Here is a 16,778-nt window from a genome sequence, read left to right on the forward strand (position 1 = left end):
ACAATTTTATTTAAATGAGTTTTTCTTCTCTGTGAATAAATTTACATCTTTCTTTAGACTTCTCCTCCCACAAGCCACTTTGCTTTCTTGTCTCACATTAATAAAAGGAATTATATACACTTTGCATATAAAAAGGTGACTTAAAAATGCAAAAAGGCTCAACGTTCCCTCCCCAAATCCTTTGGAAAATTAGTCATTTTCATGACTTCCAAAAGGAAAATATGGCACAAAAGAATGGAAATTAAGTTAAAAAGATCAATTTTATAAATATTCTTCCACTGTACAATTTTTCACAGCCCCATCCTTCCCACCCATTTTTATTCACATTTCTTTTTTTTTAATTCCCACCCCAATTTATTTTTAAATCATAAAATATATACTTTAAATCTGTTCATATTTTAAAATATTTACAGGAAAAGTTCCTTCTGTTGAAGTCATGAGGAGTCTGTACAAGGAGAGGGTGGAGGGGGATAGAGGTGAAAATAGCTTCGTTCCGTGGCAGGAGACGGAGGGCAACTTTCTTCTGCCGACATGTACTGACTGCGAGGTGTGGGTGGAGGGGGATAAGGGTCTGAGTCTGAATTTAAATCTATGTAGTATTTGTTGGCCTTCCATCGACTAGTAGTATAGTCACTGTCGCAAACATCTGTGCTGCATGGGGTTGTGGGTGGAGCTATCCCTCGTATAAGGTATGGTCTGCGGGAAAAAAGAAGAAAAGGAAAGCACAAGCGTTAGTTGCAATCTGGGAAAAAAAAAAAAGACAAAGAAAGAAAGAGATTGAAAATTAACAGCTCTGTGTCCTCAGTCAAGATGCCTACTCATTAACACAATGTGAGCCTTAACTCAGGTTTTCATAGGAACCCAACAAGCAGTACCTGAGCTGCGTCAAATCTGAACGGCACAACTACCCTCAGCCAGCAGTGCATTCCTCTAGACCCTGGCCAGCCAGAGGAGACCACTATGACCATTTAGTCCAGTTGCTAACAAATAGGTTGAGTCCTCAAAGAGTTTTAAGAGAAGCTTGAGGAACTGAACAGAAAACATCAAGCTTCTCTACACGGGATGCTAAGTGACTGTTTCATAGCAGTATAACCTGTACATATTGCACTATTACTCAGCAACACTGTATTGAGAGGCGCTAAACCCTGCTGTGTCAAAATAAGAACACAAAGCCAATGTTTAACATCAAAACTAGCATAACCTCCATCTGAATGGTCATTACGAAAGGGAAAGGTTTTTTGACACAAGGTAAAGTCTGAACCAGAACATTTTGCTTACAATCCAAAACTGAAGGACAGATCAATATAATATTTATTGAACCTTTTTACCAGAGCTGTACCTGTAAGATCTTGTGGTTGAAGGAATGTTTGAGGAATAAAACATCTCTGCATTATACAGGGAGCGATCAGTAGCTGGAGAAGGAGGTGGGTTCAAGATCTAGGAAGAATAGGAAAAACCAGTGTGAAAGTTTAGATTAATTATGCAACTCTACTTATTCTGAAAATATTATTTATGCCTTCACCCCATCACTCATCTTTATTTTAGTTTCCTCTGCTTGGGTGGATTAATGCATTTTTAAAGACCACGGAAGTTCATTACGAGACTTTAACTTGGGCTTAGGTACAGTGCAGGCCTTCAAAGTTCTCACAGTACAGGGAATTTTCTTCATTGCCACATCCACTATCATGCTGGAAGGCTGAGGCAAAGCTGGAAATTAGACCCAGTTTTGCTGAATCTCAGTGCACTTCCTTGGACATAAGGACTGATATCCTCAGCAGATGCTAATGTGAAATAAAGTCTGTTCCACTCCCAGCCCCTAAACATACCCCCAGTCAACAGTAGGATCAGGAGGCCAAGTTCCTTTACCATAACTTATACAACTGCATCCTTCCCTGAATACTTCCTTTTTACTGCTGTTCTGTAAACATACCCTTTTGGCACAGTTCACAATGCAAACAGCCTAAGAGCTGAAAAATAGTTGTAGCCTGTCCTAGCCTGTGTATGCATACAAACGGTTGCTGGTAACCCACACAGTAGGAAAACAGTTTATTACGCTTCAGAATCCTTTAGGATTCTTCTGCTAGCAGGAAGCAGAACCCCTGACACCACCAGCAGGACACTGGCCTAAAAACGAGGAGGGCGCTTCATCCCTTCCAATGTGGAAAATTACAGCATTGCTGTTGATGGTAGGGCCTTGCTACTGATGTGAGCATCTTGCATACGGCTCGTCCTGGGCATTCCGCCAAGCCATGGTCTGCCAGAGTGAGCACGACAGCACCCTTCCTTTGCCTCTGCTCTTCTCTTGTAACTTACAATGTTATAAAATCACTGGAGTGGAGATCACTGTTTTGGTCTTCACTGTGCAATGTCTGGCAAAATGATTCCTGGCCATTGAGTTGAGCTCATAGTTACTAATACTGACGAGCTCTGCATCTAGATTCATGTGAGGGGAGACAAGCTTCAATACCACCCATTGTTAGCTGTGAGGAACGATGAGTAATTGCCTCAAGAGTGTCTTCCACAAATCCTCTTCCTCGAAGAAGGCACTGTACTTCTGGATTCTCTCCTACTAGCACCCTGAGCTGCATCAACACCATGATCAGATTAAATGCAGCAAAAGAGTGTCAGCCAAGATGCCTGTGTCCAGGTTCTCAGGTAGATAAACTGGCATTAACTCTATTGACATCAATTTTTTCCTAGTCTCTATTCACTGGACCATCTCTCAGTATCACTAAGATGAGTTAAACAAAACAAAACAAAAAAGCCAAGACAACTAGATGCTCAGATCTCTCCTTTTTATTATTAACCTAAAGAAAGCTAGGTAATTAGCTACAAGGTAGAACAGACCAAAATAATTGCATTAAGCAGTAACCTACAAGTAACAAAGCCCTTGCAACAGCTTCCTTCTAAGAATCCAGCGTGTCTTTCCTGAAGGAAAGGCTGATAATCATCCCTGCAGGCCCTGGCTCACATAGCCCGGAGTGGAAAGTGTGGAAGAAGAATTCCCAGTAACAGATTAGCTTAGGCCACAAGTCCAATGGAAGAGTTGATCTTTTGGCCAACAAAGATCCCATAGAACGGCACATGCAGATCAGCTCTTGGGCTTCTTTCCTCTTTCACAATTTATCTAAGTAAGAGTTTTTTAATATAAACTCAATTAAGTTTTTTCTGTCCATCCTTTTTAGTGTGGCACTGACACGCCAATCTGGTACTAGCATGAAATTGTTCAGCATGTTACAGAGACACTGGTGAAGCATGAGACAAGCTAAATGAGGAGGGCTGCTGAGTTCCAAAAATCTGCTAGCTGTGACTAACTTCTTGATGGCTTCATTGAGAAGGTAATGTGAGAAATAAGTAACGAATTTTCCCTTATGAATAGCTAAGCTCCCAAACCTCTCTTTTCCATCTGTGTCCTTCTTAAAGGGGAGAGATAGCACATTTACCCCTGGTCAAAACACTATCAATTAAAATAGCCATTCCTAGCGTAACAGTTTACATGTAAACACAAATGCGCATATACCCACACATACGTGATTAAAGTACTCCTGATTAAATACTACTGGAATATCACTTCAATAGCTAGCAGATTGACTCTGCAAGCTTGTGTGAAGAGAAGAGTGAGTGTGTGTATTGCTCAGAAGCTCTAAGGAAAAAACCTGTCATATGACAAAATGCTGGCAAACAGTAACCTTCGTATGTCTCTCCTGCGTATTCTTAGAGAATAATTTCCATTCATACTATACATCTCTGAATTCGTGGAACTCTGATATGGGGATGAAAATTATGTCACTTCCAACAGTTAAAAGCCACAAATGGAGCTAAATTACACCTGAAAAAAGAAAAGGAACTTCTGCTGGTACCACTGTTTTCTCCCAGTGCACGCACTTCATTTTCTGAATCAACAATCGACAATTAATCTAAACAGCAAGCCAAGCTTAATTTCTTATTATTCTTTTTATTCCATGTGTGCCTGCAACTTTAGGCAGTGCAAAACATCATTTGGCTACTGGCATCAGAGTTTACAAAGAACTAAGGAGAGGGCATCTCCAACAGAAGTGCCCAGGAACAACCCAGATAAGTGCTACTCTAATAACAAAACATTTTAGACACCATATAGCATTGTGTAATCCTGATGGACTACAACAATGCCCTTTTGTGAAGTTCAGTGGGTGTTGGACTGGGCCTGTATATCATAAACAGTTACACCCAAGAACAACCGTTATTAACATTCTGTTTAGTACCACACGTTTTCATCTTCCTTTTCTTCAGAAGTGAGAGATACCTAACTCATAAGTATATTTTCAAGACATACCTGTGGGTAGAAAGTGGCTTTAGTGCTGGATGAGCTACTCGAAGAGGCTCCAGTAACATGGTTTCTGTCATATAAGGGGGCACCACTGCTTCCTCCCATGAGACTCATGGAGCTAATCATGGACTTTCCACAAGAGATGCCTGCAGTGAGACAGAGAGGAAAATAAGGCCAGGTAAACCACAATTTTACCTACCAATGCAAAACAGAAAACAAATCCACAGCTTGGTAAACCCATGCAAAGCTACTGGTTGTCACTTTGGAAACAATGTTTTATGTAATAACTTCAGGATTACAAGGAACAACGTATTTTGTAAAGAAAACATCTCACCGCCGGACCACCTATTGTCTCACTGCAGCACTGAACTCCTCACAACCTGCTCTCACACTCTGCTAAGAAAGAAATCTCCAGAAGAGTTGATCCAAACTTTTCATCCAAATTGTTAAATAAGAAATTTTCCAATTAAACAAACTCAGGCATTTGCAAAAAAAAAGCATTATACATTGCCCAAGAAAAACAAGCTAGAGACCTCCAAAGTATTCATTTCCATCCAAAGAAATTCAATTGCAAGTACATGAACAACAGCAAAAAATAATTATTTTTATTGAAAAAAATCACTGCTTAAGCTGAAAGTCAGCAGAGGCAAAAGGAAGGAAACCAGACTGACAGGAAAGGAAAGACAACATTCTCCAATCTGTTTTTACTCCAATCTACACTTAAATCAGGCAATATATTTTCAGCTTCTTCCTGACAGACTATTCAGTGCTAATGGAAGAGCTCAGTTTGGGAAGTTTTCAGAAATTTTTCAGATGCAGGAAATATTTATTACAGCAGAGTGACTCTATTATGGTCATCGTTCATGACTATTGATCTTTTTTGGAAATGCCATGGTATCAGGAACCTATGTCTCTTCTTTAGAATTAACATCAATGGTAATGTTTTCGGCTGTTTTAACTTGGCACAGCAATAGGGATTAGAAAAAACTAACAAATACGAATGAGAATCAGAATGACAGCTTAGTTTAGCACCTACCGAGGCACAGATGAAAACCACTGATAATTGCTTTAATCAAAAAAGCTTCAGTGTGAAGTCCAGTGTAAAACACTACTGCAAAGATTTCACTTGCAGTGATTTCATCCTCGAATTTTGTTTCCTACTACATTTACTTCTTAATAACCATAAAAACATAACTTAAGCAGCAACAGCTGACCACAGCCATTAAAGTGCAAGAAGGGCTAAAACCGAAGTTGTACCTGGCTATCTTCAAAGCCATGGCTAGAAGAAAGCAACAATAAGCACATCTCAAATACTTGTTTAATATGAAGAAATGCCACATCTTTTCATTTGTCTTTAAGGTTATTATGCATCTGATTTTCAGCTGATGTGAAAAGCAGACTCCAAGCACACTGAACTACGGATTTCTTGTATTCTGACCCTGTCTGGCAGGTTTACAGGTGAACATTTACTTTCTAGCTTCCTGAACAATATGAAGAGATATTCTTTCTTCTCAGGGCGTTGTAGTTAAGAATTTGCCATTTTCTCTATGAAATGTAGGCTTTACATTTGTAAAATAATTGGAGGTACATCATTTAAGTGTTTACTTTGATGTCTATATGAGGTTTCTGGGTTCTTATCTGAACATCCTGAGCTTTTATGTGTACTTCAGGTCCTCCTTCAACCTCAGCGTTGTAGGTGCACACACTTCTCTGAACAGATGCTTTGAGTCCTTCACGAGGTAGAGAAGCTTTGCTGTTTTACAGATGAAGGACTGAGACAGAAAGAAATAAATACTTTGTCCAAAAGCAAACAGGAAAGCTGCCTCAGAGATGGGCTACACCAAAGGGGATGTTTTCATTACACTTCAGGCAATGAGTAGCCAGACTACAAAACCACATCCAAACAGCTTGTGTTCTTCCACGTTTGCTGTTGTAACTTTGGGGAGGGAGATTTATTCCCTGCTTTTTTGTATTACAGTAAACTAAGCTGCTTCACTTCTTTCCTCTGCTTCTTTCCACTGTAGAGTAACTTACCCATCCTAAGCAGACAGGACAACACTGTGTAAAGACCTTTGATGGACAGGACAGAAACAAGGACATCTGAGCACAAGACACAAAGAACAACTCAACAGAGCTCTCACTAGAACGCCGAATGGCACATGCATTCTCAGTTTCCAAAATTGCATGTGGTTCTCTACTCTTCATAGTGTTTTGCAGGCCTTAGGGAAGAAGTACCATGCAAAATCCAGCCTTTATTACACACACCAGAATTAACTATTTAAAAAGGATGTTTTCGCTATCAAAATATTGTAGGTTTTCTATCAAAAAGACAAATACCTGTGCACATGCAGCCTAGCATGAAAACTGCATTTGAAAATCTGGCAAGACGCCTAAAGAAATGCATCTAATAGTTTTTGTGTATCTGATCCAAATGACAGGTTTATACCAGAACCACTGAACAGATCAACATCTAATTTCTGCTCTTTGAAAACTCCCCATCCAGCACTGTTAATAACGTGTAAAACTCCAAATCCAGACAATGTAAGGGTACTGATTAGATGCAAGGTCCTTACCATCCTTACCAGTAAAAGTGCCATGTTGAGAACTGCCTGGAGCGATAAAATTAAGAGGGACGTGAGGAGTGCCACTGACATACTCATGTGGAAAAGGACTATTGGGCCCGGCATAGCGCTGACACACCACTCGCTGGCAAACAAAGTACATTCCTCCCATGACAAAAAGTGACAGTATTATACCAATGACAGGACCGATGGCACTGCTGTGTGGCTGTGACTCATCTGAAGCTGGCTTTGTTTTTTCTGTAGAGGAGAAAAAAAAACGGAGGTCATTAAACATGGGGCAATATATATGTTGCTGTCCTGGAGCTCATGCAGCATATCAGTCAGTTCACAGTCATTCACACAGTGTCTCTGAAAGTATCTGCACTGAGCACAGGCATCTATAACTTCATATATTCTGATTCAATGCACAAGACTTCATGCCTCCTCTTTCCCTCCATGTACCTAAAGCAGTATTAGCAACTTTCTGTCTGGAATTCATCTCAGAACAGGATTACTTATCATCTTGACATAACAGCCTAGAAAGTTTCCTTTTCTTCCCCCCACAAAGTCTATGGATCAGGATATAGGACTCTTATAAACACGAATTTGTTAATCAGAGGAATCTGCTCTCTCAAAAGCGATTTGGGCAGCAATAACAATAAAAAATTAAAAGATTTTACCAGTCAGGAAGCTACTATATGTATTAAGCAGTGGATGTCTTCCTAGGTAATATAAGCCTTAAAATAGAGTACTTTTCCTTCCTAAAATATGGCTTGCTTTCTAAAAAAAACCCTACAAATTGGAAGGAAAACACAATCCGGAATATCTCAAATACTTCCTACTTCTTAATTCTTTTTGCTCTATGTAGCCCAATGTTAAATAATAAAAAGTGCTGCAGTATGTCAAGAGCTTTGTATCATATCTCCCCCTGATTATGGGTAACACATTCAAAATTCTTGCCAAATAAATAACCTCTATGTTCTATGACACCTCTATATTTTTTGCATATGTGACATTCTTCAGTGAAAACAATTTTTTCCATGTGATCCGCACATTTGTATTTTTTTTTACATACAAAAAACATATATTCATAGTTAAAAAATCAAAATAAACTTGGCCAAAGCCTATCAATTTTACATGCTCTGATCAAACTATAGACCCCTTCGCCCCTTAATCAAGTTGTGAGAAGTGAAAAGGTTCATGTAAGATTTAAGCCTTCACCTCGTATAATTTTTCTGCAGTGGTTTTGGTTTTATTCCCTTCAGTGGAAGCAAATGAAAACCAACTGAAATTTGAGAAGGAAGATAAAGGAAATAAAAAGATCTACCAATAAACTCTTAACAGCTCAGCATCAAGAATTCATTTCTATCTTGAAGTCTTTACCTACTTTTCCCACTTGCTAAGGCCCTAACTTCCAAACAGTCAGATTAGTTCAGATATGCTATCACAAAAAAGCAAAGCCAAAACAAAAACAAGTTCCCAAATTAGCTAATTTAAAACACACAATTCTCATTTTGGTGAAACCTAGGCTCTTTTGAATGCAAGATCCTTATCTAGAAAAGTAGCAATCATTTTATTCCCTACTTGAGTTCTTTCCCTCAAACAAACAAGAAACCACAGGATGCTCTGTTCCACAAAAAGACTCCAGAGGAGACACATAAGTCTACATAAAGACACATTTAAATCAGTTAGGACCTAATTGCAGGACTGGACTCAAATTGCAAACAGGAAACAGCTGCGTTAACTTGGCAGCACAAAAGTTTGCCAAGTGCACAAAGAAAATAAACTAAAAAAAAAAGAAGTGGCTTTATGTTATCCAGGGAATTGAGGGAACTGGGTGAGAGCTGAAAGACAAATGGAAGACGTGGGAGAAGCATGAGAAGCATGTTCATTCTGAAATTTCCAACAGGAGAGCTAAACAGTTTTTGTTGTCATTCTTTTAGCCTTTTCTTCTACTCACTCCTTGGACTCATGTTACCACTCCTGCTCATGAAATACACTTTTTCCTTCTGTACCCACTGTGAGGATGGGAGGAATAAACAAGGTTCCCCTGACCAGATCTGGTGATCCCGCCTCTCATCCCAGCAGTGGCACAGCTTCTGACAACTGGTGCTTCAAAACCTGACAAGATTCTAGGATATTAAAAAGCTTGCAATCAGCCAAGGTCCTATAGGCAACATCGTTAAGCAAACCCAACACAAGGATTTGTTCGGAATGAATTACCAACAGATCAGCACATCTGTTTGCTTTGGCTCTAAAATGCTATGTTCCAACTATTTTGCTAAACCACTCGTGAGCTAAATGCTCCCTTTATCTGCTACACTGCCTGAAAACTTTATGTGCTAGTCACCTCAGTGGTGCAAAAAAGAGGAAAATTGCAAGTAGAGCATTCATAAATGAGTTTTACTGTCCACTTTGAACTGCAAAATAACAGACCCTTCCTAAAGACTAATACAGCAACTGCTGTCAGTGTGCCTGTAACTTGCATATACCTACTGCCATAAGAATTCAAAGTAACATTTTGTCCAGAAAAATCAAGGTCTCTCCTTATATTTTCTTCCTACCTGAACTTTAAGAGACCAGCTTGTGATCTCTTGTGGACACTTGCTCATTGCATGCTAGTTCCTCCACATAATTAGCTCCTAGCTTGATCCTGTAATTGCAGTGGGTAGGGCTACACATTTTTCAAAGCCACCCCAAGCTTAGCAGCAGCTCTGCAAGCTCCAAGGTACTGAGCACGGTAGAATCAGGTCCCTCTGGGTATAAATCTGAATGTCCATCTGAACAAGGCAGCGTTCTACGCCGTACAGCATTTCAGAACTAGCTTGAAGTAACATTGGGACTTCAGTTCATCTCCGCTACTGCTGTTTCTGCATTACATGGGATAACAGCATCACAAACTTGCTACATCATGCTGCAAGTTTGCACTCTTTTGCCACACAGACCAATGGAAAAGCATGACTATATTTAGCAGCCAAATACAACTGTATTTGGCCAAGATTCCCTGGGCTTCCCTGAAATAATATTACTATGCAAAGACTGAGGATCTGCGTAGGGATGTAGGACATTATGTCTGAACACAGCACTTGAATCTCAAGGAACAACATCTCACCACACATGAGCTCATCAGAACCATCGATGCAATCTGGAAAGGAGTCACACTGTTGCTTCAGGAGGATGCACTGGCTGCTTGCACATTGGAACTGATTGGGTAAACAAATTGCTGTGCAGAAAGAAAGAAAAGATTAAGTACTACTTACATGGGAGCATTTGAGCATCTTAAGAAAACCAAAAGAAGTGAGACATGAAGCCACAGTGCATTTTATATTATGACCAGGTAGGCACCAGAACACCTGCTTCGTTGCTGTGGGTAAAATGCAAGTCTGCATTTCTCTGATTCTTCCTTCTTCTTGTTATACATCGTACTTGGTGGGGCTAAAATAAAATTCTGATCCCAGTAACTTCCCATCCTTTGTCAAATCAGTCCTGTTGGGGCAAAACTGGGATCAAATCAGCAAGAATCTCTTACAATAACTAACAAAGTGTAGCAGATCCCCTCACATGTTAACAAAATGTAGTAACTCGGCATCTTATAAAACCTTACATAGTCCATACCATCTTATTTAGCCCTGTGTAATATAACCTTGCTAAATTTCTTATGTAAGCCTCTGTTTCAGCAAAAAGGACCTGTTAACTAACTTTGGAATCTCTGTCAAGTCAAAGCATATTAAATGATCAGTGAAGAGACTGTCTTACAACGGTTAGTAACCAGGTTCACAGAATAGGTTCTTCAGTGCAAAAAGAAGAAAGGTTCTTTTCTTCCGGAGGAGAAGATCTACATTCATGTTTTGGATCACAGAACTGAATAGCCATACTTACTTTGCCATGGTCCAGTTTGCAGAGCAGTTCTCGTGTTAGAAAACTAAATTATCTATGGAGAAAAAAACTTAGCTAGAAGCTCTAAATGCAACAGCTCCTGATTTGAATTGCTATGCCCCCAGTAAGTTGGATGCAGCTCCACAAGGTCCTACAGTGCACACAAAACACACACACATTGATAGAAAGCTCTAAAAGCATATTGAGCTCCCACCACACCACTTAGGTTCTTGCATTACAAGAAGGGCCAAGTTCTGCGTGCACCTTCCTATTTGCCAATGACTGCCAGCCCTCTACGTATTCTTTCAACTGTCTGCTGCTCCTTTGTCTTCCATCAAGACTTCTGTTTTAATATCCTTCTCTTCTTACGTGTTGTATCTTCTGTTGCTGTCCTACCTTGTTGGACTCCTTGTTTCTTCTGGATCCAGCAATGGACAACTTGGAGCACTGAAGCTGTGTTCTTCAGTGGCACAGTAATCCAGTGGCAATATCGAGAGACTGTTTAACCTTGTAACTTTCACTGGGTATGACAGGACCACCTACCAGTGCCACAATAAATTCAAGAAGATGAAAGCCATCATCTTGAAGATGTGGGCTAGGAACCATGAACATATCCAGGGACATTTCTTTGGCCACTTGCAGTCATAGTGTGTAACCTCTGTGCCAATGCTTCACATTCACGTTTCCGAAAGCATGTCTTGGGAAAACATGGGGCAGGAGAAATGGCTTCTGATAGAATCAAGGCATTGAACTCAGACCTATGGAAAGGCAATGATGATCACTGCTCTGACCAGGAGGCAATTCCTCTGATGCCTGAGTTGTAGTAGAAAAGTTCTGTTAAGCCCAGTTAGCCTCAGAGCCTTAATAAATCTCGTATAAGGAACAATACTGTACAATATGCCACGTTCCCTTCCTCAAACACAGTGGGTTATAGGCTGACTTATGCCAACGGATGAGAAAGGCCTATTGGTTTCATTCTTCTTAGGAATCCACTCAGGCCTTAGCCTGTAAAGATTCCTGAAGACTACAGAGGCCACGTTTGCCACGTCTCCCTCAGTCTAACCCTGGAAACTAAGCATGTTCCCTTTTAGGTAAGTGTCAGACAGCATCCTGGACAAAAGTCTAGTCTTGGGTGGCCCAAGTGCTTCCAGAGGACTAGGCATAGAACCACTGAGCATTCAACTGCTGAAGAAATGTGTCTTCAGCTGTTCTAGACCAGATGGTAAGGCTCATCTGTGCTCTCAAAGGGGCTGTGCAGGGCAAGGCAGGCACCTACAGTTCATAAGGTGCCAGGAACATTGGCATTAAGTTTGCTTAGCAGTGCCCACCATTTCACAGGGAGATGACCAAATGCACATGTCACTTTGTGTGTGGGTGACGGCACCGTTACAGTGCATATAGGCTCTGTGGTGGACAAAGCAGAGCCTCCTGATGAAGCAGTAAGTACCACCTCCCACCAGACAGACAGGAACTTGGAAATGGCTGATCCTCTTCTTGTTTGCAAAGAAGGTTACAGAAGACATTGCAAATCATCCGCAAAATTGCTCATTGAAATGTCCAAAAACATCTACCCTGCTGGCCCAGTGACAATGGTTAGCCACTGAGTGGGTACAGCCAAGGGTCCTGAGGCTTCACAGGGCAAGAGTCACACTACTGAATAGGCTCCCGAAATTTTGTACAGCAATAAGAAGTCATGGTGCCAGCTCATAGCCAAGCATTTGTTTCAGCTACGCCTTGATACTAGACAAAGAACATTCAAGTCTTCCCATCAACCAAAGGATGATGGAAATGCATCCATCCATGCTTCTCTCTTGGACCCAGATCTTATGGCTGACTGCATACAAAGCAGCTGCAGCAGCAAGAGTTCCTTGGACATCATTCCACAGGTTTCTCATAGAAAGATACATCCAAGATTAAAAGCATCAGCTTGCCAAGAGTGAACTCTCAGAACAGCCAATTCAGCCACAGGATTAAGTCCATCTCTTCCTCCTTGTGGCACCTTGCAGTGACCACTGTCTGAAGATGAGGTGGACACCGTGGAAACAGTGCAAGCCAAAATGGTAATTACACAGGAAAAAAAAAGCATGTGGTTAAGTTCTGCCAGTTTCTTTCCTGTTTTCATTCTGAATATGGATTAAAGATACTCTCCCCAGCCTCCGCCATATCTATAGTTACATGGTCAGCAATTTATGTAGCTATAGAGAAGTTTAATTTGAGCAACTGAATAAGAAAGAGGGAAAGAGAAACAGAATCAGTGGATAGCTTAGTTAGGCTTATGGTTAAGGCTGTTTTTCTCCATTTGAAACTGAAAATCATATCTATAGATCAAGAACAGTCAGAATTCCAAACGGATGCTCATGTTAAAACCATGAGTTCAGGAAAATGAATCTTACTATCACAATCCGCTTCATCAGATTTGTCTTGGCAGTCAATTTCTCCATTACACCGCAAGTGTGCATCGATACACTGTCCTTTCTCACACTGGAACTGGGTTGCAGAGCATATGGGGCAACTATCTTCATCACTCTGGTCATCACACTCTGGAAATCCATCACATCGCCATGCCATTGGGATACAGTCGATCTCTCCAGTTGCACAGGTAAACTGGTCTGGGGAACAAGTTGGAGGTTCTGGAGAAAGAGAAAACAAATCACATTTGTATATTCAATTTTAGCCCTTACAACAGAGTAAAAATGTGACGGACTTTTTCAAGAAAAACACACGTATGCCTGGACTGAAGTTCTTCTGTGACAACATTAAGATTCCATCAAAGAGGAAAACATGATTTTGCATAGGGAATGAAATTTTGCCAACTTCATAACAAAACTTGGATACATGCTGATTGAAGAAGCTTGCTCTAGCAGGCAAGCACTGAACTAAGGACAGGAACTATAAATACTTTGGCTCTACCTTTTGGAAGACACTGTCATACACATACATTCAAACAAATACTCAATTTCTCATTGCAAACCACCTTCTACACAATTCTAACAACTGCACTTATATTAGCCTGGAACAATTCTTCATAAAAAATCTGGCACATTGGGTTAATTGGAAATGAATACACCTAAAACATATAACATCTGCTTCTACAATATCTGTTTCTCTAGTTTCCCAGTGGTTTCTCCACAAACAAATTTCTGAGTCAGATATGAATTGAAAAATATGAGTGGAGAAAAGATATCTGTAAAATATCCTGTTAAATATTAACCTAAATCCTCTGGCTGTCAAGTCTCTGGGCTGCAGATCAGTGGAGCTTCAGCGAGTAGTCTGAGGAGCACTGTAGGCCTGCCCTGATCTTATGTTCTCTCACTATGGTCAGAGACAGAACACTGGACCTTGTGCACAGCCATTTTTATTTGGACCTAAGAAAGCTGAGACTTCTTCAAATTTGACATTTCATGGCCCCCAAATCCTGGCATGAATCCATTCCACATCTATATTGCGGCTAGATTGCAATCACACACTGATAGCATTAGGCAGCTGTTACAACCTCATGCAGAAATGCAACGATTATGCTGTAATAAGTCATTCATAGTTGCTGTCTTCAGAATGTCTGTCCTAGTTTTAGCTGGGACAGAGCTAGCTCTTCTTTTTAGCAGCTAGAAGAGCTCCGTGTTTTGGTTTTACTCGGAGGCTCGCTCTGAGAAGAATGCTGATAGCAAGCTGATGTTTGAGACTCCAAGGACTTTTCAGTGTGCCCGAGTGCAGAAACACGTCGGGATAAGGGGGGAGCATAGCGGGGACAAGGGGGACACGATTCCCCTTGTGATTTGTGGTGGAACTTAAGATTGAGGGCCAAACTGGCCAATTAGTATTCCATGTCATGCCCAGTATAAAAGTGAGGGTCAGCCGGACAGAAGGGCTTTTGCGCTTTGGCTCTTTTGCCGCTTCTGCTCTTTTGCACTTGCTGCGCTTTTGCTCTATTGCCTTTTTCCCCCCTCTCTCTCCCAGTACTCCCACTCTCGGAGTGCTCTCTCTCTCTCTCTCTGCCCCTCTCTATTTCGGGGCCTCGCGTTCGTCCGGGATTGCAGCTTCGGGACGAGACGGGCTTCGCATACGAGGGGGTGGTGAGCATCTACACTGTGTATTAAATCATCTGTATTAAATTGTTCTTATCTCAACCCACGGGTTTCCCGTTTATCCTTTAATTCTCTCCCTCATCCCTGGGGGTGGGGGAGGGGGAGTGACCGGCTGTGTGGGAGGGTCAGCCTAACCCACAACAATGTCAAAGGACAAAGACAATCCAGATCACGAATCTATTGTAAAATTACACACAGCACATTAGCACACACTTTTTCACCATTAGTATCAATGAAAGAAATGGTCAACTTGTAAGCCCCTTGAGTTGTTACCAGCAGCAGTTAGTTATGTTCAAAACAAGGAGGCCATCTCAAAATACTGGTGCAGCAAATACATTTCCACTGATTTCAAAAGTTGCTGGGTCAAATCCCTGTAATGTGATTAAATCAGCTAAGAGGCAGTCACTACTCCCCACAGCTGCTGTTGCCAGCTAATGCTCTAAGTAGATACTTTACCATCTGGATTAACAGACTACCATATCATACCCTGTCTATGACAACAACATTGAGCAAGACAGAGGTGTACTCTGATACTGGATGGTACACTCCTCTGGAAACCCAGTGAACTTTTATTAACATTCAGGCTCAGAAATGGACTTGTATTTTTCTCCTGAGGGTGGTGTTACAGATCCTAAAGCTACGAAATTACATGCAAACCGTTTTTAAACTGCTGCCGTCCTTCCTTCATTATTGAGAAATGTTTAAGAATGAGACTCAAGTATAACAAAGAAAATGGGAATAAAAATCCGAATGCATTTGATTTTTGAAAATATTATGATTTTTAAGTTTCTGATTTCTGATTATTTGGTGTAGCAATATGACAATTACAAATGTAGCTAGTGACCTGACAGCTGTAGGTAAGATGAAGACGCCAGATACACACATTAAGATAATTCTTGAAATAAATTTTGATATGAGTGTGCTGTTCAGATAATTCAACAGACAGATTATTACTTCTGCATTTAGAGCCACATTTAATGTTGCATTACGGTTGCACTTGGCAGGGACAAGCTTGCATTTAAAAACTTGTCAAAAGCATTCATAAGGGTACATGGACAAATGTTCTCCAGCCAGAATAGCTATTAACCTAGTATGAAATACTAGCTATTGGCTGCTACTATGGCAGACAAGATAGGTTAAAAAGTTGTTGCACGTTTAGTGAAGGATTAGAATAAAAAAACAGACACCGTAATGGAGGCCCCTGAATTTTTAGATTTATAGCTGAAGATAACAAAGGAGTGGGATGTAAGGATCTCTCATTGGCCATGTTGTGCAACAACAGCAAAGCAAGAAATACAAGTAGATTGATTTCCACCTGCCCCTACAGATGTAATCACCACTACTCTAAACCACATAGTGTGTTGTGGTCATGGGAAAGAAAACAGTTTATAATGGAAATGATTGTCTCATGGGAGGTCAGAGTTCAGCCAGAAAATGAAACCAACAGCAAAATGAATACATAAAAAGAAGTTAAGAGGACCAACAGAGCCAAACAATTTAAGATATGATGCCTCTGAAAAAGAAACAATGTGCGTTTTTCTTTTGTTTTTAATCCCCTCTGCAAGTGTAATGTAACAATTTTCAAAAATCCTGGGATTGTGAAAGGGAAACCTAAAGGAAAAGTCTACCTTGTGGAAAGAGAAGAGCTATCTTAATTAAAAATCATTGCGATGGAGCTTTTGGCCTACATTTCAGAACTAGGCAGTACAGTGTTTCACGTTATGACGCCAAATTCATTTGAAAGACTGGAGTATCACACTGTGGGAATCACATGCACAATTTCTGCTGCTAGGTCATCACAGGTTGATGGAGCATCGTCTTATAAGCATTTGTTTAAAGACAATAATTGTTTAAACCTGTTGCATCATACAATTATAAAAACCTCAGCAGAAGATGAAAGTATTTTAAGGTCAAACAAGAATATTCTGCTTACAATGAAAAGTCACCTATGTC

General features: G+C 40.6%; 1 protein-coding gene across 2 annotated transcripts in view; it reads right to left on the minus strand.

Moving 5' to 3' along the window:
- Window positions 1-434: 434 nt before the first annotated feature.
- The window catches only part of LRP5 (LDL receptor related protein 5), a 173,698-nt gene continuing 157,354 nt past the window's right edge, over window positions 435-16,778 (minus strand). The window contains exons 18-23 of one of the 2 annotated variants that reach the window (XM_086612854.1): window positions 13,137-13,373; window positions 9,980-10,090; window positions 6,889-7,125; window positions 4,313-4,452; window positions 1,340-1,437; window positions 435-696 (exon numbers count right to left, since the gene is read on the minus strand). In XM_086612854.1, coding sequence (XP_086468980.1) covers window positions 435-696; window positions 1,340-1,437; window positions 4,313-4,452; window positions 6,889-7,125; window positions 9,980-10,090; window positions 13,137-13,373 — 1,085 coding nt within the window. Of the gene's footprint in view, window positions 699-1,323; window positions 1,438-4,312; window positions 4,453-6,879; window positions 7,126-9,979; window positions 10,091-13,136; window positions 13,374-16,778 lie in introns of both variants that reach the window. The other variant, XM_086612853.1, reaches the window with a different exon arrangement.

The sequence above is a fragment of the Tauraco erythrolophus genome, chromosome 6, assembly GCF_009769465.1.
Source record: "Tauraco erythrolophus isolate bTauEry1 chromosome 6, bTauEry1.pri, whole genome shotgun sequence".
NCBI lineage: Eukaryota > Metazoa > Chordata > Aves > Musophagiformes > Musophagidae > Tauraco > Tauraco erythrolophus.